Here is a 27,135-nt window from a genome sequence, read left to right on the forward strand (position 1 = left end):
CAAATATTTTCTTCCTCTTTGACAGTATTTAATTCAATAGGCTTTCCAGGATTCTAATTAGCACAGTCTTGTTCTTCAACTGAGTGTGCAAATCTAAAAGTCTAAGAATCTGTTAAATAATTCTAAAATAAGCAAAAGGTCTATGTAAATTCTCAGCCATCCCACTCATGGTTGTCCCAAAGCTGCTTTTTTTTTTCTTCAAAAGGCAACTGGACTTCCTTGGTTTTTCCTTGAAGTTGTTTCACTTCTCATCCAGGAAGCTTCTTCAGTTCAGAACTGAAGACCTTTGGTTCTAAAATATGCTGGTATGCAGGCATGCATCATAGATATTCTGAGACATCATGAAAAAAAATCTTAATTACAACATCTGTAGGATTTTTTTCTTTGCAGTCCTGTTAATGACTGGAATACAACCAAAGGCAAGCCTTTGTTTTATCAGATGGATGCCTTTATTAATGAATCACATGGATTTGATTAATCAAATGCTAACTCACTACCAAAGAGATGAGACCGTCTCTCCTTTTTATAGTATAAATTCTTTACCTAATGTATAATTGATCTGGGACGCGTAAGAGTGAAGGGTGTCTTGTATTTCTTTACATTGTAGAATCTTGGATGGTATGACTGAAGCCTGCATAAAAGGTGGTATTGAAGCCTGTTATGCCTCGGTGTCCTGTGTCTGCGCCCTGCTTGGGACTCTGGATGAGCTAAGTCAAGGAAAGGGCCTTGATCAGGAGCAAGTCCATCTGCTTCTCCGGAAGTTAGACGAGCTAAAAGAGGGGGCTGAGACCAGTAGGGATTCTATGGAGATCAACGATGCTGATTTTAGGTGGCAAAGACGTATCCTATCATCGGAACATGCCCCCTGGGAGGCAGGCCACGAAAAGAGTCCTGACATTAGTATTAGCGTTACCACAGATACTGGTCAGACCACCCTTGAAGGAGATATGGGACAGACGACACCAGACGATCATTCTGAAATTCGAAAGAATTCTTTGCAATCCCCAGCTGGACCAGCAGGCAAAGAAATTCATTATAAAGAGCCAGAATCAGAAACAGTTGACCAGCCGGATGTAGTTCAACGGAGCCATAATGTTGTCTATCCAGATATAACTAATTTCCTCTCTGTTGATTGCAAGGCCCGCTCGTGTGGATCTAGATACAGCGAGAGTAACTTCAGCGTTGAAGACCAGGATCTTTCCAGAACTGAATTTGATTCGTGTGACCAATATTCCATGGCAGCAGAAAAAGATTCTGGAAGATCAGATGTGTCAGATATAGGTTCAGATAACTGTTCTTTAGCTGATGAAGAACAGACGCCACGAGATTGTCCCGGTCACAAGTCTTTGCGAACTGCTGCCCTTTCCTTGAAGCTACTTAGGAACCAGGAAGCAGATCAGCAGAGTGCCAGATTATTTATTCAGGCTCTTGAAACCCTCCTTCCTCATCTTATAGCACTTGCTACAGTAGAAGAGGTGGATTTGGCTCTCCAGAACTTTTCTTCAACTTTTTGTTCAGGTTTGTAAGCTTCTCATTTGCCTTCTCATTAATAGTCAATTCCTATATTAGAATCTCTCTCTCTCTCTCTCTCTCTCTCTCTCTCTCTCTCTCTCTCTCTCTCTCTCTCTCTCTCTCTCTCTTTCATGTCTATATGTGTGTATCACATTTTATTTTAACTAAAAGAATATCTGGTCCTTGTGGACCTTTTAGGAAAGATCTAAGAATGAGATATTATTCCAGCATTTTTCTTGTCCTAAAAATCCACTGAATAGTTTGTTTGCATAAGCAAATCTGATTCAGCCATGTCATGCCATATCGTATCTATAGGTAGTAGGAGAAGTCATTTCAATTATTTATTTTGATTTTCTTTACCATCTTGGTATTTTCAGCATCTTCAAAATTGGAACAGGGATTCCAGTGATGGTGGGGGCGGTTTGGGCATATCTCCTTGAGGGAAGGCCTGGAGGAACGTTGTCCATGGGGTCGCGATGGGTCGGACACAACTTCGCAACTAACAACAACTTGTGGGAAACAGGGCCATATCTAAAACTTACCCAGAAAACCATCACTAACCCAAACCCAATCCAGCACTGTGTTCATTACTCCAGCTATTTTACTTTTTTCTAGGTGGTATCAACAGTGTTAAATTATTGTTATTTATTTGGTTGGTTCTTGTGCATAATTCCCGTCTCTCTGTACTTATTAGGTATGATGCATTCTCCAGGAATTGAAGGGAATGTCAGCTTTAACTTCCAAAACCTGATGAACGCAGATAGCCTCTATGTAATCTCTCACTACACACTTCTGCTCAACCTGAAGATGTCAAATGCAGAATACTATCGGAAGAAACCAGCTCAGTCCCCTGTATTACTGGTGAGGTCAAAGCCTACCTTGACCCCTACAATGGCGAACATGTTGCACTTGGCCACATCCTGTTCTATAAATCTACAGTTCAGTGATCACATTGAATCTTCCTTTGGCTCATGAGCGTGAACAGAATAATCACAGTTGCCGCATCAGAGATCAGTTACTCTAAAGACAGAACATAGCTGCGTGGATTTGAGGAAGAGGGATCCATGGAATGCCACGGAGATTTAGATGTCAATTTCCTCTGCTTCTGTAATTTTAGGGTTTTGTTGTTGTTGTTAGTTGCGAAGTCGTGTCCGACCCATCGCGACCCTATGGACAACGTTCCTCCAGGCCTTCCTGTCCTCTACCATCTTCTGGAGTCCATCTAGGCTCACGCCTACTGCTTCAGTGACTCCATCCAGCCACCTCATTTTAGGGTTTAGATAGCATTAATCAGAAGATGAATCCAAAATTAAAAATGAATGCAAGCTTTTCCTGATTCAGAGGGAATCTTTCAATACAGGGAAAGGGACATGCTTGCATCACTTCTTTCTTTGATGCACACCAGCCATAATGCCCTGAATTCAGACAAACACTAAACTGCTCAGAAACCTAAAGGAAATGAAGTAATTGTTCAGTGAGAGGAAATGAAAGAGGAGAGCACACAAATCTTAAGATTTATAGTGCTTACATATAATTTGATATTGCCTCAGAGTGGCTTGAGAGAAAGAGAGAGAGAGAGAGGCCCTGAGGTTTTCCCCTTTGTAAACATAGCAATATATTTTTTTTTATCTCCGTTGGATGCTGCAGCTGTATGTCACTATTACATTTGTGTATGTAAAACTTTAAGAAAGAAACAATACGTCTTGCTCAGGGGTAGGCAACCTTGGCTCTTTTATGACTCGTGGACTTCAATTCCCAGAAATCCTGAGCCAGCTGGCTCAGAAATTCTGGGAGTTGAAGTCCAAGAGTCATAAAAGAGCCAAGGTTGCCTATCCCTGGTCTAGCTGTATCTTACTGACTAAATGCACGTTCTTTCATTCTGCAGAAGGAATTCATGAAACAGGTCCAGTCCAGTGGAGTATTGATGGTATTTTCTCAGGCCTGGGTTGAAGAACTTTACCATCAAGTATTGGAGAGAAATCTTCTTGGGGAAGCTGGTTATTGGGGAAATCCCGAAGAGCATAGCCTTCCACTCATCACCATGCTGACAGGTTGGTTCCATGACAGCGTTGCCCTTTGGGTACTATATAAAAGCAAGCGTGTGTGTGTGTGTGTGTGTGTGTGTGCGCGCGCTAACATAAGTAAATGCATTTATATCAGAGTTTAACATGTTAGAAATAAATATTATGGGTATCCATCTGATATTGTATCCTTGATGGGTGAGCTATTAGGCTTAATAATTTCAAGCTGATGTTCATGACTTTACCAATGCCACTGAGATGAAGGCAAGAAAGAAGAGTGATGCTTTGCAGATGATTTATCCAGATGTTTTTCCTTTGCAGACATCGATGGCTTGGGAAGCAGTGCAGTAGGCAGGCAGCTGATGGCTTTGCAGATGATTTATCCAGATGTTTTTCCTTTGCAGACATCGATGGCTTGGGAAGCAGTGCAATAGGCGGGCAGCTGATGGCTTCGGCTTCCAAACAATCTCCTCTATCCCAGTCCTGGAAACCAGATGATGCGCTGATGGCAGGTGAAAGGATGTGCACAGTGGGCAGCGTGGCTCACATGTCACATATATGTGTGTCATATTTTTGGCTAAAGATTTAGCTATTGATTGAAAGGGAAATGTTGCCTTTTCGGGTGTTTTCTCTATCTGCCTGTGCGATACAGATCTCATTTAAAATCTGGTTCCAGCTTTTACCTGTGACAATGAATTATAGTTTTGGGGGTTTTTTTCATTTGGGGCATTTCATAGATGTCATCAAAGTTATGGTTCATTAACATGTACATTGTGGAAAAAAACATCTGCTTGATTTTGGAATAATTCACAACCTTTGAAATAATTTCTCTTCTTTCTTTCTTTCTTTCTTTCTTTCTTTCTTTCTTTCTTTCTTTCTTTCTTTCTTTCTTTCTTTCTTTCTTTCTTTCTCAATCTTGGCCTCACCTTGTCCTTGTCCTATGAAAATCCCCTCTCTGCCCTTCTATTAGCTCCGGGGGGGGGGGGAAATGATCCCATAAGCATCTGTGGAAGGTATTTTCCTGGGCTAATGTCAATATAACGGAGAGAATTTCCATCAGGATCATGATGGGAGGGAATTACTGTCCCCCTCCCATACTTCGATATAACTTCTGATTAAATATTTAGCATAGTTAGAATAATTCGTAAGACGGTCTTTCACTTTCCTCTGCTTCAGGAGTTGCTTTTGCACGACACCTTCTGATTGGTTGCTGGAAGAATTTGATTGATACCTTATCAACACCTCTGACTGGCCGCATGGCAGGGAGCTCCAAAGGTTTAGCATTCATTCTTGGGGCTGAAGGCATCAAGGAGCAGAATCAAAAGGAGAAAGATGCCATCTGCATGAGCCTGGATGGACTAAGGAAAGCAGCCCGGCTCAGTTGTGCTTTAGGTATTCATTGGCGTAGTTTTCATGTTTCGATAAACCCGGGCGGCACTCTTTCAGTATCCAAAGAAGTTTCAATGTAGAAGAGCATTACACTGTGTGACCTGTCCCTTTTGTGCTACCAGATGTTTAGCAAATACATGTGTCAGGATTCTGATCGATAAGACCAAATAAATCAGAACTCCGAGGCAAAAAAGTTCCTCAAAGAACATGTTTATTGGATACATAATATCGGCACGTTCAAAAGTGAAACCAGATCTAAACCTTCCCCCACCCTCCAAGAATCAAAGTAATACAATGTAACAATTCCCACCCCTCTAGTCATGCTGCCCAACAGAACCCCTTGGCGGGCTTTTCTAACTCAACGATCCTCCTCCGTCCCTCCGGCATGGGAATGACCTTGGTTCCCACAAGAGTTGATCATGTTTGTTGTTGTTAGTTGCGAAGTCGTGTCCAACCCATTGCAACCCCATGGACAACGTTCCTCTAGGACAGGGGTAGGCAACCTCGGCTCTTTTATGACTCATGGACTTCAACTCCCAGAATTCCTGAGCCAGCTGGGCTCAGGAATTCTGGGAGTTGAAGTCCATGAGTCATAAAAGAGCCGAGGTTGCCTACCCCTGCTCTAGGAGGTCCTTTTTGTACTCTCCATGGAGTTTTCATGGCAAAGATACTGGAGTGGGTTGCCATTTCCTTCTCCAGTGGATCACGTTTTGTCAGAACTCTGCTATGACCTGTGTCTTGGGTGGCCATGCACGGCATAGCTCATAGCTTCATTGAATTACGCGAGCCCCTTCGCCACAACAAGGCAGTAATCCATGAAGGGGTTGCTCATGTTTAGACGACCAGAAATACCTTCTCCCTCGCTCCCCTTCTGGTGGCAATCCAAAACGAAAAAATGGCTGCAGCCAGCTTCGTTGCAGAGTTGACAACAGGGTTAACAGCTCCTGGAATGAACTATAATTCATCAGATGCTTTCCTCCTGATCATAGGTGTTGCCGCTAATTGTGCATCAGCCCTTGCTCAGATGGCAGCTGCCTCGTGTGTTCAAGAGGAGAAAGAAGAGAGAGATGCACAAGAGCCCAGCGATGCCATTGCTCAAGGTACGACTTCTCAGATGTTCAGAGGCTCCCAGTCAGATATTCACGATCTCCGTATTGCTCTTTTTTTTTACCCTTCTTATTGTGGGCGAGCATCTTCTGCAAAGATCAAGAATGCTTCCTTTTAAGCAAAGAAAGAAAAGCTTTTGCAGATTTAAAATAGTCAGAATCTCAGTGGATAAAACAAAAACAACAAAAAATAGACATTTTCCATAGAGTCACTTTAGAAATAGATTTTATTATGGCATAGAATTGTCACAATAGGTGACAATGTGCAGTTGACTTTTCCAATCTTGAAAAAGCTGGCAAGCAGAAAAATTGCCCATTTAACCTGCCTGCATTCAATATTTTTTTACCTTTTCTGCTAAATATTTGAAGATTGGGAACAGTGCCAGCGGGAATGATCTTCTTTTCCTCTCCGTGCTTTAATGCAGGATAAAAAGGTAAAGGTAAAGGTTCCCCCGCACATGTGTGCTAGTCGTTTCCGACTCTAGGGGCCGGTGCTCATCTCCGTTTCAAAGCCGAAGAGCCAGCGCTTGTCCGAGGACGTCTCCGTGGTCATGTGGCCGGCATGACTAGACGCCAAAGGCGCACGGAACGCTGTTACCTTCCCACCGTAGTGGTCCCTATTTTTCTACTTGCATTTTTACGTGCTTTCGAACTGCTAGGTTGGCAGAAGCTGGGACGCATAACAGGCGCTCACTCTGTTACGCGGCACTCGGGATTCGACCCGCCAAACTGCCGACCTTCCGATCGACAAGCTCAGCGTCCTAACCCACTGAGCCACCGCATCCCTTCTTAATGCAGGATAGGGCAGGTTTTTTTTATTTTTTTGGACTGGGAATTTCACTTCTTTTTCTTCTGCCTGGGGATTTGGGTGGCATAATAAATGATATTGTGGTGACACTGGAATGGGCAAAATAGTTTCCTTAAGCATTCCAGAACCTAATGGCACCCATTTTGACTCTTCACTTGCAAAGGAGGGGGAAAAATGACTTGATTGAGTGGGGTAGGGTGGTACTTCCATACTCTCCACATATGAAATGCCTCCAATCCACCACAGCTAAATTAAGAAATTAACATTTTAACCCCACCCACTCTGGGTCCTTCGGGGGCCTATCTCAGGCCACTTCTGCTTTAATTTGCTGGAAAGATGTAAAAAAGGCTCAGGGGTATTTATACTATTGTACTGAAACTCGATAGGCTTTTAAAAGAGATTCTTTTCTGTCTGAATATATAATGATACAGTAAAACAGAAAGTGGAGCAAAAACTAGAGCAGATGGGCAAGGCGCACGGTGTCTGCCTCCACACCGCTCATGTTTTATGCATGGATGCTGTTCTTGCTGTGGGATTGGAGATGGGAAGCCACAATCCAGACTGTTGGCCTCATGTGTTCAGGTAAGGAAACTCTTTGGTTGAGCCAATTTAGACTGTAATGTGGGGCGCTTGCAGGCAGCTTTCTCCAAAATGAACTTATTTATTTTATTTATTTATTTATTTAATTTATATACCGCCCTTCTCTCAAGAGACTCAGGGCGGTTAACAGGGCAATACGTAAAAGACAAATACAAAAGTTAAAATTATTAAAACATGATTAAACAATGCCCATAGTACAAATAGTACAAATTTAAAATTAAAGTCATAATAACAAACCCACCCCATCCCATCAGGCCAGGCCCGCTTCCTTAAAGAGATGGGTTTTAAGGTCGCGCCGGAAGGAGCGGAGGTCGGGCGCCATCCGGAGCTCTACCGGAAGATGGTTCCATAAGTCCGGTGCACCCACAGAGAACGCTCTCCCCCTGGGGGCCACCAGTCGGCATTCTTTGACCGGCGGCACCCTGAGGAGGCCCTCTCTGTGGGAGCGTACTGGGCGGAGGGAAGTTGACGCCGGCTGCAGGTGCTCCCCAAGGTATTCTGGACCCATGCCATGGAGGGCTTTGTAGGTCATTACCAACACCTTGAACCTCACCCGGAAGACAACTGGCAACCAATGCAGCTCGCGGAGCAAAGGTGTAACACGGGAGTATCGGGAGACCCCCGACACAACTCTCGCGGCTGCATTCTGTGCCAGCTGGAGCCTCCGAGTGGTCTTCAAGGGTAGCCCCATGTAGAGAGCGTTGCAGTAATCAAGACGAGAGGTCACGAGCGCATGAGTGACCGTGCGCAAGGCATCCCGGTCTAGATAGGGCCGCAACTGGCGCACCAGGTGAACCTGGGCGAACGCCCCCCTAGTTACAGCTACAATATGGTCTTCTAAAGAGAGCTGTGAATCTAGGAGGACTCCCAAGTTGCGAGCCCTATCTACAGGAGGTAATGACTCACCCCCCATAATGAGGGGTGGGATATCCTGAATATCCCGGGATGCCGGTACGCACAGCCACTCCGTCTTGTCAGGGTTGAGACGAAGCCTGTTCCTCCCCATCCAGACCCGGACCGCCTCCAGGCACCGGGACATCACGTCGAGGGCATCACTGGGGTGGTTTGGGGTCGAAATGAAAAGTTGGGTATCATCAGCATACTGATGATACCCAACTCCAAAACCACGAATGATCTCACCCAGCGGCTTCATGTAGATGTTGAACAGAAGGGGCGAGAGGACCGACCCCTGAGGGACTCCACAAGCGAGAGGCCTCGCGGTCGACCTCTGCCCCCCCGTCAACACCGACTGCGAACGTCCCAGGAGATAGGAGGAGAACCACTGAAGAACCGTGCCTCCCACTCCCAATCCCCTGAGACGCCGCAGCAAGATACCATGGTCGATGGTATCGAAAGCCGCTGAGAGGTCTAATAGGACTAGAACAGAGGAGTATCCTCTGTCCCGAGCCCTCCAGAGATCATTCACCAGCGCGACCAATGCCGTCTCCGTGCTGTACCCAGGCCTGAAGCCCGATTGGTACGGGTCTAGATAATCCGCTTCATCCAGGACCAGAGGGAGCTGATGTGCCACCACACTCTCAACAACCTTCGCAAGGAAGCGAAGGTTGGAGACCGGACGAAAGTTATTCAAAACAGCCGGATCCAAGGTAGGCTTCTTGAGGAGAGGTCTCACCACCGCCTCCTTCAAGGCGGCGGGAAAACTGCCCTCACTCAAAGAAACAGCTATAACCGCCTGGAACCAGCTTCGTGTCCCCTCCCGGGCTGCATAAACCAGCCAGGAAGGGCACGGGTCCAATAAACATGTGGTGGAGCTCAGCCTCCCCATGATCCTGTCCACTTCCTCCGGAGTCACAGGATCGAACTCCTCCCAGATGACATCGACAAGATCACTCGTGTCCTGATCATCCGATACTGCCCAGTCGGAGTCCAAACCGGTCCGAATCCGAGCGATTTTGTCCGACAGATGTTGACTAAATTCCTCGGCACGCCCCTGCAAGGGATCCTCACTGACCTCCTGGTTGAGGAGGGAGCGGGTCACCCTAAACAGGGCGGCCGGGCGATTATCTGCGGACGCGATGAGGGCAGCGAAATAATTAGATCTCGCTACCCTCATCGCAGCGAGATAAGACCTAATATGGGTTCTTAGTTGCAATCGGTCGGATTCAGATCGGGTGGACCTCCAAACGCTCTCTAGGCCCCGTCTCCGACGCTTCATCTCCCAGAGCTCCGCGGAAAACCATGGAGCCCATTGGGATCTGCGCCGGGTCAGGGGCCGCAAGGGTACAACTCGGTCAAGTGCCTCCGTGGCCGTCCTTTCCCAGGCCTCCACTAAGGCATCCGCCGAGCTGTGAGCTGGGGAGGCAGGTGGGGCCCCCAGCGCTGCCTGAAACCTCTCAGGGTCCATTAAGCGCCTGGGGCGGAACCATCTAGTTGGCTCAACAACCCCACGGTGGGGGGTGGCAAAACGGAAGACCAGCCGCAGGAGATGATGGTCGGTCCATGACAGGGGCATAACAATTGGGGAGCCCCCACCAAGATCATCTAACCACCGACCAGATAAGAAAACCAAGTCAAGGGTGTGGCCTCCCTCATGGGTTGGTCCATGAATTACCTGCGTCAGGTCCATGGCCGTCATGGAAGCCATGAACTCCCGAGCTAACTCAGATACTCCTCCCAGGGATGGTAGATTGAAGTCTCCCAAAACCATTAGTTTAGGAAACTCAATCACCAGCCCTGAGAGGATATCGAGAAGCTCAGGCAGGGCTGCTGCTACGCGACTAGGCGAAAGGTACGCGAGCAGCAAGCCCAACTGCGCCCTAGGACCAAACCTCAATAAGAGAGATTCACACCCGACTATCTGAGGAACGGTGGCCTCCTGCGGACATAAGGTCTCCCTCATAACTACAGCCACTCCCCCACCCCTACCCTGAGTCCGAGGCCGGTGTAGCACCCGGAAGCCTGGTGGGCAGAGATCCACCAGGGGGATACCACCCTCTGGGCCCAACCAGGTTTCCGTAATGCAAGCCAGGTCCGCTTGCTCACCCTCGACTAAATCCCGGACGAGGGGAGCCTTATTAACAACGGACCTGGCATTTAGGTACACCAGTCGGAGCTCAGGTGGCTGCACATCCCCACTCCCAGAGCCTTGGGTCGAAGGCAGAGGGTCGGAGCGTCTCACCGCTTGGAGATTGCTTGACACCTTGCAGATTGCTTAAGTTATTACCAGCTGCTTTGGTGTAATTATTCCAACTCCCTTAAAAAAACACAAAATATTATCCGTCCCTTTATAAAAAAATAGAGCTCAATGGAAGGTTTTATAATAATTAATCAGGAATTCAATATTGTGCTTCCATATTTTGCTCTACTTCAGAATTTGCAGACTTTACATAATTGCGGTTTCTGAATTCCCTTTCCTATAGCTGTTGCTCCCAGGAACCCTGATTCTCATCTGACATAAAGGTTTTAAGAGTTCTTCAGGTACTTTAGCCATCCCATGCCAATCCCCAGAGCTAAACCCCTTTGTCTAATTCCAGTCCTTAAACCTGCACATACCCAGATGACCACCAGATGGTAGCTACAATATACATAAACTCAATGATCTTTGCTGTCATCTGGTGCTCAACAAGTGAGACAGTGTTCTATAGTTTTAAGGAGTTTTGTTTTTGTTTTAAGTCAATCACTACATGATAAAAAAAGGGACAGCAAAAAAGGGGGGAAATGCAATATGCGGAGTAACCAAGGCGTTATACATGCCAGTTGGAGGAGGTTTTTCATGTGGTGAATGATGTTGGATAGGACTAGAATTTCAGCTGAGAGAGACCATCAGTCATGGGCCTCAGAATATTGCATCTTTAAAGCTGTATGTATTCCAGTAGTAATATTACTGGATGCAGTAATATTTAGGGCAGCATAGGTTCCTGCTAGCTCTGGAACAGAAGAGGAGGAGGGGGTGAATGTGATTTGTGTTCATCACCTCAGAAGCCTTAATGCTATATCATTCACTAGCTTAGACCTGGGCATTTTACAGCCCTTCACATCAGCCCCAGTTTCTCATGTGACCCCCCCCTTGGGCAAATTAATTGACCACCCCTCCACTATCAAACTCTCTCCTTTTTTTTGCTAACATTGTGACAGTCCGGGCAGAAACTATTGACCTCTGAGCTAAAGGCAAGCCCAGTACAATGACCCCTTCCTCTTTTTTCATGAGACTCTCTCTCAAGTTATCTATGACCAACCTATTTGTGTGTGTGTGTGTGTGTTTGTGTATCTCATCAGTTAGATGACCTTAATTTTCAAAATCCCATGGTTTATATTTCCCCCCAAAGTGTTGACAATTCTTGATCATTCTGCTACATGACAGCTGGAATATTTGGGTAGAAAGAGTTTTTGGACAAGGAAACATGAACTAAGAACGTGCGTTTTCCCAGACAGCGAACGTAGTAAAATCAAAGAAAACTAGGCAGGTGAAGAGTAGGAAAATTTCTCATCTTTATTTGGCTTCTGCACTTTCCACTGACAAGTTTAATATGTGAACTCTGATTTGCCCTTGCTTCTATTTGCATTGCTCTTATTTGCTTTGCCTTTCAAGAATTCAAAATGAAAACCAATAGGCCTCAACTTTAAAGTTGCACTTTAGGATTCATTAACATTTTCTTTTAACCAGAGTAGGCTTAATAATTATTATCCATCACAAATTTTATACAGTATTTGATATATTGTCCATTATTATCCTTCACACATCTTATACAATATTTGATATTTGTCCATACAAAATTATCCAAAGTTGATTCTTGAAAGATTATTAAGAGGTTCCCCCTTATTTGACATTTATTTCTATTTATCTAACTGGGTAGATATTTCTCTCTTTCTCTCCAGGTAAAACATTCTTAACGCAAATGAGTTTTAAGTGTAAAAATTCATCAGCCTAGTTAAATTTGGTTTAATTCTGTTGATTTAACCATCTGGCTAAAGCTGCTGTGACTAGCTGAGTATTATTAATGAAGATGTACTGATTGTAGCTCAAGTATCATTTTAGTTTTCAATTAGCATATATACTTCTTGTGTTTACAGATTTACTCATTGCTGTTGAATCGGTCCCCACAGTGGCATCCCCATTTATAACTTGGTTGTTGGTGTTCTTGAAATAATTGATATAACCAATGAGATTTGCTGTGAATAAACTACCAGAACCATCCATGCCATGGTTCACTTTCCTATTTTTTATTTTTAGAGTATGTGAATACATCAGCACTCTGGAACATGTCCATTTCAGTGATGGCGCTTCTCAGCCACCTGTAACTATCACCCAAGCCCAACAGGGGGCAGTGGCCCTTCAGGGTGAAGTTCAGGCTACAGACTCTCCCCAGGAACTGATTCTGGAGCAAGAGGCAGCCCTGAGGAACAATCCTGTCATCCAACCAGTATCCATTCAAGATCTTATCAAAGAAGGCAGTAAAGGAAGAGCTTTTGATTTTCGTGGAGGTGGCTTGATGACTGGGAGCAGTGCTGCCAAGGCTATTCTCACCCTCTCTAATCAAGCTGACAGGTATTAGCAACAGCATAATGGATGAAGTTTTGGATTTATTTAATATCCAACAGTGGGGAAATGCTGCCATTTTCACAACCTGGGTCAGTTTAATAAATGTCCAGAATTAGGTGTGTCTGTGTGTGTGTGTGTGTGTGTGTGTGTGTAGCCACTGTTTTAAGATACTGTATGTATAAGGGAATGTTGAAATTTACATTCATGTGAGATGAGTAGCCATATAAATATGACAGACAGACAGAGCCACACAAATATGACAGACTGATGATAGATAGATAGATAGATAGATAGATAGATAGATAGATAGATAGATATATAGACAGACAGACAGAGCCACACAAATATGACAGATTACACACACACACACACACACACATATATGTATATATATATATATAATCTGTCTGTCATATTTATATGGCTACCCATCTCACATGAGTGTAAATGTCAACATTCCCTTATACGTGTGTGTGTGTGTGTGTGTGTGTGTGTGTGTGTGTGTGTGTGTGTGTGTGTGTAGGCAGGCAGGCAGGCAGACAGACAGACAGACAGAGATAGAGACAGACAGACAATTCTTAGGTCATTGCTCTTATTCAGTATCTTTCCGTTCTGAAATTCCTAGGCATGAACATAATGTAACAGATACATGAAAAGCAGAGGAGTCCATAACTTCTAGTCAACTACAGTAATCTACATATGCCTACCCACCCACACACACGTTCCATTTTTGTAGCTCCAAGAGGCCAAGAAAATTGTTCTGTGAAATTCAGATGCAAACTGTCAAAAATAACAATGTAACATGTCATAAGAAACTATGAAGAGGAAGAGGGTTATCCTGCTTGCTTGATTATTGTGGTTAAAAGTTGGCTTGCTTGAATCTAATTATGATATTGTCAAATAACATAGTAAACTTTCAAAAAAAGAAAGTAACAGGTTCAAGCTCTGCCTCCTAGCTGCGTAAGAAAACAGAAAAGAGGAAACACACAATGAGCTCATTGTGGCTCATTCTCAGCATGCTGCATACTAATTTAATGTGCTTTGTGATTTTTATGACAAAAAGTTGCCAGTTTTCTCAAGCGTCTTTTCTATATAATGTGTTTAAGCTACTTTCCAGAAATTATATTCTTTTGATATATATTTATGGTAGAAATGTGTGTGTGTGTGTGTGTATACATACATACATACACATATGTATGTATGTATATGTATGTATGTATACATACATACATATACACATACATACATACACACACATTTCTACCATAAATCTCCCATAAATCAGGATTTTCATATAGATTTTTTTCCATATTTGACTGTACTATTTCTGTGTTTAATATATTCTCAATTTTCCCCCCTGTTTTGTTGGTTATCGAACTGATCAAAAGTCAAGTTACGTCAACAAAATCAAATTAGTCCTTGCTGGTTATGTTAGGATTCAGAAATACCCCATTCCTTGTTGACTGAACTGTCACTGTTTTGCATTTCTTACTGCTATGTCTGCATGCTAAACTCTTGCCCACAGAGGAGAGAAAGAGTGTAGTGACTCCGGTCTGTTTAGCTGCTTATATGAAAAGGTGCAGTGAAGATTTGATAAGGAATGATATCTTCTGCCTCTTTCTTGCCATGAAGGCTTTTTGAAGATGCTGTTGACAAACTGAATCTGATGGCTTTGGGAGGTTTCCTGCACCAGCTAAAAAAGGCCTCCCAGTCCCAACTCTTCCAGTCAGTCACAGACACGCTCGATTACTCTTTGGCCATGCCAGGTATGCTTCTGAAACATATCATAAACTTCTTTTGGATTCTAATTATGGATGCAAAGCTGCTAACAATACATGCTCAGAGTGTTAATGCTGAAAGATCTGAACAGGCGCTAGTTGTTGTGGGGATTCAGATTAAGAAGCTGGTCTTAGACTTCAACGTTTTCATCAGTCTGGAACCCATATTTCTGAAGAGTCAGCTGTCTTTGATTATTAAGATCTTGCAAAAGAGGCTGCCTATACTTGCTGTGGCTTGGTTTTTATAGGGCAGTGACTTCTGCATCACCTCCCAAGCAGTGAGATGTTATTTCTTCAAAGCTGAGGTTAGTCCTCACGTTTGATTTTGAAAAGCCTTGGTGGAACAGTGGGCTAATGCCTCCTTAAGTAACACCAGCTGCCTGCAATTAGTGCAGGTTCAAGTCCCACCAGGCTCAAGGTTGACTTAGCCTTCCATCCTTCCGAGGTAGGTAAAATGACCCAGATTGTTGGGGGCAATAAGCTGACTTTGTAAAAATACCGCTTGGGGGGGGGGGCGAAAGCCCTAATAAGCAGGCATATACATAGAATGAAGGCTACTGCTAAGCACATTGATTTGTGCTTCTTAGATTGTAAGCCACCCTGAGTCTTCGGAGAAGGGCGGGATATAAATGGGATTTTTTTAAAAAAGAGGTCAATATCTCTTTAACCTGCCTTGTTAAAACTACTAGTAGGAGGTTTTAGATGTTCCACAAAAGCGTTATATTGCCATCCACCATTCATTCTTTCTAAATAAGCCATGTATTTCACCGTTAATATTGGTTTAATTAGCTTTTTATCCCAGTTTTGAAATTTCCTATAATCACATTGTCTTTTCTCAAAAAAGTTATCTTCATGACCCAAAGGTGCTTTTTCAAGAGGCAACTGGACTTCCTTGTTTTTCTTTGAAAACGTCTCACCTCTCATCCAAGAAGCTTCTTCAGCTCTGACTAAATGGTCAGATAGGAAGGCGGTGCAGAGTGGTGAGGATAGCCGAAAAGATCGTTGGCAGTTCCCCCCCTCCCATCCAGGACATAGCACAGAACCGTTGTCTGAACAGGGTCCTTAAGATTATCTGGGACACTACTCATCCTCTTCACAACCTGTTTTCCTTGTTACCTTCTGGGAGGAGGCTCCGTGGTATCCGTAGCAGAACATCCAGATTCAGCCAGTTTCATTCCATATAGCATTAACCTTGTGAACTCTCAGGCTTCCTCCTTCCATTATATATTCAAGTTGGACAGTATTTAATATTTTATTGTTATGTATATGTAGGGGTGTGAGTCTATACATATGTTGTATGTAGTATGTTTTGGGGGGGTGTCATATATGTGTCTCACTTTGAGAGCGGGCAACTAAATTTCATTTTTGATGTGTGCCATTGTGCCCACAGTAAAAAATGACAATAAAGATTATCTAATCTTATCTTAGTCATGAAAAAACAGCTGGGTGACACTGGATCAGCCGCTTCCGTCTCTTAGCCCAACTCACATCACAAAGTGGTTGTTGTTTTGGGATAAATAGGAAGAGTAAGGCATATTAGGTATGTTTGCCACATTGGGTTATTTATTTAAAAAATAATAAAAGCAAGATCTAAAACAAATTTCTCTTAGCCATCTTTTCTTAAAATAAATTATCCCCATAGATCTTTGAGCAACTCTATTGCCTTTCTGTATTCTTATTCCAATTTCTCTGAATAAAAGGCACTACTGGTCCCAGCACTCAAGCACAGCCATTGTGTCCACAGTAAAAATGGCAATAAAGATTATGTTATCTAAAGGGAAGGATTTATATTCTGTGCAGACAGCTGGCCCTTTGCATTCTTTTAGAGAGTCATTGAGGCCACCTGGAGGTTTGTCTGTGTCCTCAGGGTCATCTGAGTAGTTCAAATGGGTGTAAAGAAAATGGGTGTGGAGCCCCGCCATCCAGTCAGAGCTGAAGAAGCTTCTTAGATGTGAAGAGAACCATCTTCAAAGAAAAACAAAGTCCAGTTGCCTCTTGAAAAAGCGCCTTTGGAACAGCCATGACTTGGATGATGGAGAATATCCATAGACATTTATCTTCACTGAATAAAAAGAAACGGTGCAGGAAATGGATACTTGTGAACAGGATTTTTCAATGGTAGCTTCCCTGAACCCTTGTTTCCATTCTATAGCGTCCTAGAATGGCCTAATGAGGCACTGACTTTATTGTCTTTTTGACACCTGAAAATATTTTTTTATTCCCTCAGGTATTTTAATCGGTCAGTTAGCTAATTTTAAACATACATGGTGCTTAATAACCTTTTAATTATTTTGCCCACCGTTTTTATTTTTTAGTGTGATATATACTTTAATTACTTGATTACTGTGTTTTATTGTGTATTTTAGTAATTTTTAGGATTGCATTTTTTTGTATTTTATTGTACTGTAAGTCACACTGGGGCAAACGTGATTTTGAAGGGATAGTTTCAAGCTGTAAATATAATAACTGAACTAATAACAGGGAACAGTGAAGAAGCGGGATGTGTGTGTATCTATTGCATTATTTTAATCTTTAATTCGTATTACCAGATATTCTACTCATTCTTAACTTGTAGGAGAAATAAAGTCAACTCAAGAAAGAAGTGCCCTTCACTTGTTCCGTCTAGGAGGAGCCATGCTCCGAATTGTGAGGAGTAGAAGCCGGCCTTTGCTCCATCTTATGCGCTGTTGGCACCTAGTGGCTTCTCACTTAGTGGAAGTGAGTGAAATTGGGGATAGGAAGAGGAAAGAAGGGGGGGGATTGTAGAATTTATACTATTGCAATTGGCAGCCGAATATTTTTATTTTATTTTATTTAGAAGAATGAAAAACTGCCTCGTTTCAGAGATTTTAAGATGGGAGTGCCCAACCTTGGCAACTTTTAAGACTTGTGGACTTCAACTTCCAGAATTTCCATGGCTGCCTTGGGAATTCTGGAAGTTGAAGTCCACAAGTCTTAAAAGTTGCCAAGCCTGGACAACCCTATTCTAAGAAGTATATTAAATCAAAATACAATGCTGTACAAGGAACAAGATACTTACATAAAAAAAATAAGAAACATTAATGGAGCTATTTTGTCTCGATCTGTTTTATAACCAGAGGCCTTCTGGAATAGACCTATTTTAACTATTCTCTGTAAGGCCATAAGAGGGGAGCCATCTTGCCTTCACATTTAAGTTGTTCCAAAGGAAGGAAGGAAGCAGCCTCTAAGAACATCTGTGCCCAAATTCTCTTCCATTTGGCTTCCTGATTAAAAAGAACTACCAGGTGCCCTCGATTTACCTAGATCAGGTGGATGTCTAAGATACCCACTTCCCAAAAGTTACAGGGCTTTCTAAGTAATAACCAGCATCCTAAATTGCACTTGGGAACCAACCAGCACCCAATACAACACCTATTTCAGCAGCATTATGTGATTGTGATACCATGGTTGTACAGTAAGCATATAAGCAAACATACTTTGCATTAGTTGAGGTTTCCAAATGACCTAGTCCCATGTAAAGCAAATTGTAGTATTCCAGATGTAGATCGGGGTATCTATCTTCAGAGCATCTAGTGAAGGGACATAAAAAGATCTGTGAAGGTAAATGAAGTTATGCAAGAAAGATAATGCTCTAGGACAGGGGTGTGGATCTATGATCCCTTTATGACCTGTGGACTTCAACTCCCAGAATTCCCAAGCCAGCCATAAAGGGGCCATAGTTCCACACCCCTGCTCTAGGGGATATTTCTCTAACTTGGTGCCTTCCAGATATATTGGCCTGTAGATTCTGCATCCACAAAATGGAAGAGGATGCAGAGGGAATGGGGAATGGGGGAAGTTAGAAGTTCTAAGACAACAGGTCCTGAGGAAACCATGTGAGATAATCTGTACTGCTGTCATTTTCCATATTCTTATATAATTGGCTTTTTGGTGTTTCTTTTAATGACACTATTTTACTTGCCTATTTTTGTGTTTAATTATCAGTTCAGCTATAGTATCCCATATTTGATTTTTGATTTGATTTTATTAGATTTATATACCGCCCTTTTCCCGTAGGACTCAGGGCAGTTTACAAGGTGTTTAAAACATCAATACAAAAATTAAAAAACGATTAAAAATGATTAAATTCAGTCCCTGAAGTAAAAATATAAAAACTCCAATTAAAACTCTCAGCCTGGGCCGGAAAGCTCAAAGAGCCAGGTCTTCAGGTCCCGGCGAAATGAGCGAAGGTCAGGGGCAGTCCTAAACTCCACGGGCAGCTGGTTCCAAAGGGCAGGCGCTCCCACAGAGAAGGCCCTCCCCCTTGGTGTTATCCGCCGGCAGTCTTTTACCGGTGGCACCCTGAGAAGGCCCTCCCTGTCGGAGCGCATAGGACGAAGGGAACTTGATGCCGGCAGCAGGTGTTCCCTCAAATATCCCAGACCCAAGCCATTTAGGGCTTTATAGGTCATCACCAGCACCTTGAATCTCACCCGGAGGGCAACCGGAAGCCAATGCAGTTCGCGGAGTAGAGGTGTTACATGGGAGTATTGGGAAACCCCCATCACAACTCGCGCAGCTGCATTCTGCACCAGCTGAAGCCTCCAAGTGGTCCTCAAGGGCAGCCCCATGTAGAGAGCGTTGCAGTAGTCTAACCGGGAGTCACGAGCGCATGAGTGACTGTGTGTAGGGCATCTCGGTCCAGATAGGGTCGCAACTGGCGCACCAGGCGAACCTGGGCAAAAGAGCCCCTCTGGTTACGGCTCCTATGTGATCTTCAAAACTGAGCCGTGAATCCAGGAGGACGCCCAAGTTGCGAGCCCTATCAACGGGGGGTAACACCCCACCCCCCCATCGTTAACATTGGAATAGGTTGGTTAACCTGAGATGCCGGTATGCACAGCCACTCAATCTTGGCAGGATTGAGACAAAACCTGTTTCTCCCCATCCAGACCCGGACCGCCTCCAGGCAACAGGACATCACGGCGAGGGCATCACTGGGTTGGTTCGGGGTGGAGAAAAAAAGTTGGGTATCATCAGCATACTGATGATACCCCACCCCAAAACCACGAATGATCTCGCCCAGTGGCTTCATATAGATGTTGAACAGGAGGGGAGAGAGAACCGTCCCCTGAGGAGCTCCACAAACGAGAGGCCTCGGGGCGGATCTCTGCCCTCCCGTCCACACCGACTGCGAGCGGCCCAGGAGATAGGAGGAGAACCACTGTAAAACAGTGCCTCCCACTCCCAACCCCCTGAGATGCCGCAGTAGGATACCATGGTCGATGGTATCAAAAGCCGCCAAGAGATCTAATAGGACGAGGACAGAGGAAGAACCCCTGTCTCGAGCCCGTGATTTGGTGCAATCACTTTTTCTAAACATAAATACTTCTGCCCTCAAGTTGAACTTGATGTAAGACAGTTAAATTATAAGTGGTGAATAAAAAAGTCAAAACAAAAATAACCGATTCATTAAATGCTTTGGTTTGTAGGCAGGGCAGCCTTTCTCAAGCTTAGATTCCTATCAGAATGTCTATGTTTTCCTCAGTTTTCTTGATCGAAATATTTTCTGTCTGTTACTAGCAAAAATATTATACATTTTGCTTCAAATTCTCTCCCTGCAGGCTGCCTGCCATAAAGAAACACATGTTTCTCGGAAGGCTGTTTCTTTTATCCATGACATCCTAACGGAGATTCTGACCGTCTGGAATGAACCGCCTCATTTTCACTTCAACGAGGCCCTTTTCCGTCCCTTTGAGCGCGTCATGCAGCTTGAACTTTGTGATGAGGACATTCAGGACCAGGCAAGCTAGATTTTTGGTTAAGTAAAGAGGATCTGTCCTCAGGTTTTTAAAGTTTTGATTATTATTTTTTTAAAAATCATTATATGCCTAGTGCAGGGGTAGGCAACCTTGGCTCTTTTATGACTCGTGGACTTCAACTCCCAGAATTCCTGAGCCAGCTGGCTCAGGAATTCTGGGAGTTGAAGTCCATGAGTCATAAAAGAGCCAAGGTTGCCTATCCCTGGCCTAGTGGATGCAGTTTTGCATTTGTTTATGTAGGTAGTCATGGACTGTTTGAAGTTACCACAGGCCTCCCCAGAACTAACAACCTGCTTTTGAGATTATGATGGCCACACACAAGCTGTGGGGTCACATGATCACATTTCAGACTCTTGGCAACTGGCTCACCTTTATGGCCATCTCCAGTGTCTTGCAGTCGTCCAACCACAATTTGTAACAGTTTTGCTGGTTTCCAGCGTTTACTTCCATGTGACTGGAGAAAATGAGTCGCATAACAAGAGTTTGCTTAACAGGTTCAGCATTATGTTATAACACATTATTCTGAATAGCTGAAACAGAAAGCACTAACCTGTTGTGTCAGGGTAGAGGTACCCCGACATAAAATTTTATTTTATTTATTAAACTTGTATCCCACCCATTTTCCCAGATGTAATGTTGGTTTACATTACCACAGGACAGATATTTTCAGTGCTATGATTAGAAACATATAGCTGATAAAGAAGTTGGTAGTAGCAATCTATATCCTGGTTTTTTTTGATGTACAAACATGAGATCCATGAAGATAAGGTGCCATGTTTAGAATATTCCAGAACTAAGGGCTTTTGTTTTTTAGAAGCTCCGCAACTCATTTCTGATGTTTTTATTTCTCACACTTTTCCGTGTTGTTCTCTACACTACTGTAGTGTATGAATTCACATGGTAAATAACCTAACCCCGATTTCATTATATGTGCAAAAATTCACTGAAATTAGTGGACCTTGTCAGCCTGAACCACAGGTTATCTTTATTAGCGACTGCGATGAAAAATTACGTTGTGACAGCGATGAAAAATTACGTTGTGATCTATCCTCTTATTTATAACCTTCACAGATCTGTAAAGCAGAGTCGAAGTCGCAAGCACAGTCACACTTTTCGCTTAGCAACTGCTTCGCTTAATAACCCAAGTTGGTGGTCCCAATTGTAGTCGCTAGACAAGGACTATCTGTAGCTTGTTTGCTTGGTCCCCGCGAAGTCTTTTCTGAGCCCAGCTTAGTCTAAACCCAGTGTGGCATTTTCCTTTTGCTGGTTGTTCTCTTTGTAATGCTTTGGTGCTTCAATTATACCAGGTAGTCACCTCTATAGGAGAGCTGGTGGAGGTTTGCTCAGCTCGAATTCAATCAGGTTGGAGACCATTATTCAGTGCTTTGGAAACTGTACGCAGCAGCAGCAGCAAGTCAGAAGTCAAAGAGTATCTTGTTGGAGAATATTTGATGGGTGAGATTTCCCTAATTCTCTCTTCCCCTCCCCCCCCCCCGCTTTATGAATTAATTTTCGAAAAACAGTCGCAAAATAGCCAACAATAATGACTTAAACCGGCAAATTAAAGCCAATATAAAAGTTTGTTGCAAAATGTTAAAAGCAATCAAATGTAGTTGTATTTCTGTTTGGTAAACCAGCCTTGAATTTTTATCGGTTTAATTCTTAGCATATTTCAGGGGGAAAAAATCTAATGATTTAAGGATAACATTGTACTGATTTAAGAAATGTCACTCTTTATTACGTTTGTGTTTGATTTTTGGAGCTACACATGAAGCCACGTAAACAGTCCATATAATAACTGCATCTTTACAAACAGTAAAGGATGGCAACCATTTCCACGTAACACTGTTTGACTCCCCATTGCATCATAATTTCAGTATGAAATTGATCTGTGTTTAGCTTAGTTCGTGCTGATCTCAAAATGTTAGCTACATACAGGGAATGCCATATGTATTGCTCACTGCAGCTGATCAGCAAGAGGATGCAAGTCATCAGATTAGTGAATTCTTACACTATCAGCGCTGCGATACCCACAGAACTATCCATCCAAAGTTGAGATTGAACCTCAGGGAGAATATCTTTTTATTATTATTATTATTTTTATTATTAATTTTATTTATATACCACCCTTCTCCCGGAGGACTCAGGGCGGTGAACAGGGCAAATATATAAAAAATACAAAAATACAAAAGTTAAAAGGAATTAAACATATGCCCAACTAAAAACAGTGAATACAAATATTAAAATAACAATAAAAAACCCCACCCATCCCCCATCAGGCCAGGCCGGCTTGTTCAAATAAGAATGTCTTTAGATCGCGACGGAAGGAGCGAAGGTCGGGCGCCATCCAGAGCTCAACCGGTAACCGATTCCATAGCTCCGGGGCGCCCACAGAGAAGGACCTCCCCCTGGGGGCCACCAATCGACATTCTCTGATCGGTGGCACCCTGAGGAGGCCCTCTCTGTGGGAACGCACAGGGCGGAGGGAAGGTGATGCCGGCAGCAGGTGTTCCCTAAGGTACTCCGGACCCATGCCATGTAGGGCCTTAAACACCATTACCAGTACCTTGAATCTCACCCGGAAGACAACTGGTAACCAATGCAGCTCACAAAGCAGAGGTGTAACATGGGAGTATCGGGAGACTCCCAACACAACTCTTGTGGCTGCATTCTGTACCAGTTGGAGCCTCCGAGTGGTCCTCAAGGGCAGCCCCATGTAGAGAGCATTGCAGTAGTCCAGACGAGAGGTCACGAGCGCGTGAGTGACCGTACATAAGGCATCCCGGTCTAGATAGGGCCGCAACTGGCGCACCAGGCGAACCTGGGCGAAGGCCCCCCTAGTCACAGCTACTATGTGGTCTTCCAGAGTGAGCCGTGAATCTAGGAGGACTCCCAAGTTGTGAGCCCTATCTACGGGGGGTAATAGTTCACCCCCCATAGAGAGAGATGGAATATCCTGAATAACCCGGGATGCCGTTATGCAAAGCCACTCAGTCTTGTCGTTAAAGAATGAGGCTAAGGTTTCCCCAAATCCAGACTAAAATAACACAACCTATTAATTGATTACTTATTCTTTTTTTAAAAGTTTGGGTGTGTTGATCCTGGGCTAGACTTAAATTTCTTCTTTTCTTCTGCCTAACCACATTGCTGTTCCAGTAAGAATTAACTCCCTTTTTTTGACCCTGCAATCCCTTAAATCAGGTTAGACTCAGGGCAACAGGATGGATCTGAGCATTTACTGGATGGATGCCCTTCCTGATGCCACACAGAGTTGCAGCAGATTATTATTTTTTTCCTTTGTGCCCTAGGTGAGAAACATCGGCTGCTAACTAGGATTGAACTCTCAACCTAAGTGGGAGGCAAGCATCTTCACCACTAGGTCACCATGCCGCTCAAATATTACCAAAAACCAAAAGTAAAAAAAATGCCCAAACTACCAACAGCCTTTGCAAACTGAACTGATACAAAATGTGCTGTTCTTAGCAACCATCTGAAAGTATTCATGCCTCCAGGCATTGAATAATTAACAGTTACTCAACTAGCAGTTAAAGTCCTGGTCAGATTCTTGATTGAGGCAGGTTTGACATTTTCCTAGCTTCATCTCCTTCCACACTGAACAGATCAATCTGTAGAGGTCCATGATTATTTTGCAACTATGCAATTAGTTATGCAATTGCATAATGAGATAAAAATGTGCAATATTTTTATTTAATTGATTTATAGCTCATCTCCCTATTGTAGGGCTGAGCTTGTCGATCAGAAGGTCGGCAGTTTGGCGGGTCGAATCCCGAGTGCCACGTAACAGAGTGAGCGCCTGTTACTTGTCCCAGCTTCTGCCAACCTAGCAGTTCGAAAGCACGTAAAAATGCAAGTAGAAAAATAGGGACCACTACGGTGGGAAGGTAACAGCGTTCCATGCGCATTTAGCGTCTAGTCATGCCGGCCACATGACCACGGAGACGTCCTCAGACAAACGCTGGCTCTTCGGCTTTGAAACAGAGATGAGCACCGGTCCCTAGAGTTGGAAACGACTAGCACGCATGTGCGGGGGAACCTTTACCTTTACCTTTACCTATCTTGGCTGCAAAAGAGACAGGTGAACATAAGGCAGTAGCCCGAAGGTTACAAAGACTCGTACTTTCTAATGCTGATTATTAATTTTTTCAGTCCAAATATATTATTATTATTATTATTATTATTATTATTATTATTATTGTTGTTGTTGTTGTTGTTGTTGCTGTTGTTGTTTTTGTTGTTGTTTGTTGTTGTTGTTATTATTATTATTATTATTATTATTATTATTATTATTATTATTATTATTATTATTATTATTATTGAATGAATACTCTTATGGCAAACTGCTTAATGCTGAATTAGACCATTAGCCCCTCTTTATCAGTGGTTATTAGCAAAGGTTCTACAAGCCTGGACTTGGAAATTTTTCATATAAAGGTTCCAGTGATTAAATCTTGCAATACCACCCTAACTACTACTGTTACAATCCAAAGTTCATGTTTTGTTCAGTATAGACTCATATATGTTTATTGAATCTCTCTTGGTTTAATTTGACATTGGAAATGTCACCCTGTGCTGGAATCCTAAGTACTCCTATCTTTGCACCTCCTTGAGACTTTCCTTCGAGATTTATTTTTAAAATGCAATGGATGTATTTCAAAATAAGCCCCACCACCACCACCAAAATTTCATATTATGTGCTATGAAGCCGTTCAGTTTCTAGAAAACAGAACATTTTGTTATCATCAAACTATTTTCTTTTGTCTCTTAGGAAAATGTCAGGCTCCAGTGTTTGATGTCTTTGAAGCTTTTCTAAATACCGACAACATCCAAGTCTTTGCAAATGCAGCCACCAGTTACATCATATGTCTTATGAAGTTTGTCAAAGGATTGGGTAAAAGTTTTTTGTTGTTTTTTTTTAAGAAAAATTGGGCAAAATGTATGTCGTATGAGGATTCATGTTTCTTGAAACAGATGGCAAGCAGTGTGTTCTGGAGGATAGCCAACACCAAGCACTACTTCTGAATGCAGTTAAAACTATAACAATTTGTGATTTTCTTTTAATGAGGAAGTACCAGTTCTGTGATTTATGGAAGAGGACCCATATGGAACTTTTATGAGGTTCTGCAGCCATCCATCCCCACCCCCATATCTTTCCAAGAATGCAGGGGAACATTTTTGAATTGTTTTCTGGAGGTTGCTATGTTCCCATTTTATGCCTTCAATTAGCATTCATTAACAAGTGTGGAAGAGTTTAATGCAGCTTTCCTAATGCTCTAAATTTGGTATTGGCCAGACTCTAAAACCCGGGAGTACAGACAATTGGTACACTTGCTCAGTGGTGGGATTCAAATATGTGAACAACCAGTTCTCTGTGTGGATGCCGCTTCGGAAGTCCATTCTGGGCCTGGGCAACAAAACTTTAGCTACCAGTTCTGCCGAAGTGGTGCGAACCAGCTGAGTCCCACCACTGCACTTGCCGAAGATTAACAAGACAAAGCCAGCATATTTTCTTTGAAAGCCTTTTATTGCATAAATAAAAATGTAACAGGAGGGCACACTCGGGCATTTCATCATCGGTTACAATCAAAATGGACTATGTTCCTACATATAACAACACCAGGCAGGATCAGGAGATCTCAACTCCTCCCGGTCCATTTTGTCTCCTGGCTCTTCTATTCTTTGCTGCCCGGTGGGTGGCAAACAAACAAACAAACAAATAAATTCTTCCGTAGCAGCAGATGGTTCAGCGGAATTGAGGCACAGGAAAACAATCCTTGGAGTAAGGACAGCAGTTGAACCCTGAGGAAAAGCTAAGGATACATGGATCCTCTAGTGTTGTATTTTGATCCCTGAATCGAGCCAACAATTTCTGCGTATGCTCACACACACGTTTTCTGTCTCTCCCCACCTGTTAATCCTTTGAAACCCTATTTTATTTTTGTGCCTGGGTAAACCTTTCTGGATTTGATTGACACACCGTTCATAACAGCAGTAGTCTTTTAATCTATTCTATCATGTCTCACCTTTTTTCTTTCTCTCCTCCCAGGGGAAGCAGACTGCAAGGATATTGGTGACTGTACTTCAGGATACCCATCTACAGATTTGTGCCTTCCTGCTCTTGACTATCTCAGGAAGTGTTCCCAGGTGGGCAGAATGAAGCCATACAGCTTCAGTTGTCATTCCATCAAGGCACTTAAATTAGTTCCTAATCAGAGCCCTTACGCACATTGAGCTTTTCATGTGCATTAATGACCTGGCTTGGTGGTGAGGGCTGCATATTTCAAATCTCAAGCGATACGTTCCAGGCTGAAATAGCGTTAGGATTTGTGGCTTCCCCTATTGTTTTTTATTATAATGCCACATTGTAGAGGAGTTTTAAAACTTAAATTCTATTGTGTCGCATCTACTGTTAAATTTCCAAGTAACAGGTGAAAGCGCATGGTCAGAAAAGGGTCAGTGAAATTAAAATCACAATGAAGATGGAAGAATATTGTTTCAAAGTTTTGTAATGAGCTACATTTCCATTCTCATATTTAGCCTCATTCTCTTCTCTGCCACCTAATCATTGCTCAATTACTTTTCGGCAACCTTAAATACTCAAAGAGACACTTGGACCTGTT

The 27,135-nt window shown here is 43.2% G+C and overlaps 1 protein-coding gene across 1 annotated transcript in view; it reads left to right on the forward strand.

Moving 5' to 3' along the window:
• The window catches only part of ARFGEF3 (ARFGEF family member 3), a 77,635-nt gene that overhangs the window by 35,079 nt on the left and 15,421 nt on the right, over window positions 1-27,135 (forward strand). Inside the window, exons 12-25 of the mRNA XM_083367118.1 lie at window positions 608-1,518; window positions 2,207-2,373; window positions 3,398-3,563; window positions 3,938-4,045; window positions 4,710-4,925; window positions 5,912-6,022; window positions 7,268-7,418; window positions 12,628-12,942; window positions 14,569-14,702; window positions 17,290-17,432; window positions 20,300-20,479; window positions 21,805-21,952; window positions 25,284-25,406; window positions 26,562-26,659. Of these exons, the coding sequence (XP_083223244.1) occupies window positions 608-1,518; window positions 2,207-2,373; window positions 3,398-3,563; window positions 3,938-4,045; window positions 4,710-4,925; window positions 5,912-6,022; window positions 7,268-7,418; window positions 12,628-12,942; window positions 14,569-14,702; window positions 17,290-17,432; window positions 20,300-20,479; window positions 21,805-21,952; window positions 25,284-25,406; window positions 26,562-26,659 (2,971 nt within the window). The remainder of the gene's footprint in view (window positions 1-607; window positions 1,519-2,206; window positions 2,374-3,397; window positions 3,564-3,937; window positions 4,046-4,709; window positions 4,926-5,911; window positions 6,023-7,267; window positions 7,419-12,627; window positions 12,943-14,568; window positions 14,703-17,289; window positions 17,433-20,299; window positions 20,480-21,804; window positions 21,953-25,283; window positions 25,407-26,561; window positions 26,660-27,135) is intronic.

Source organism: Vipera ursinii (genome assembly GCF_947247035.1).
Source record: "Vipera ursinii genome assembly, chromosome: 1".
Lineage (NCBI taxonomy): Eukaryota > Metazoa > Chordata > Lepidosauria > Squamata > Viperidae > Vipera > Vipera ursinii.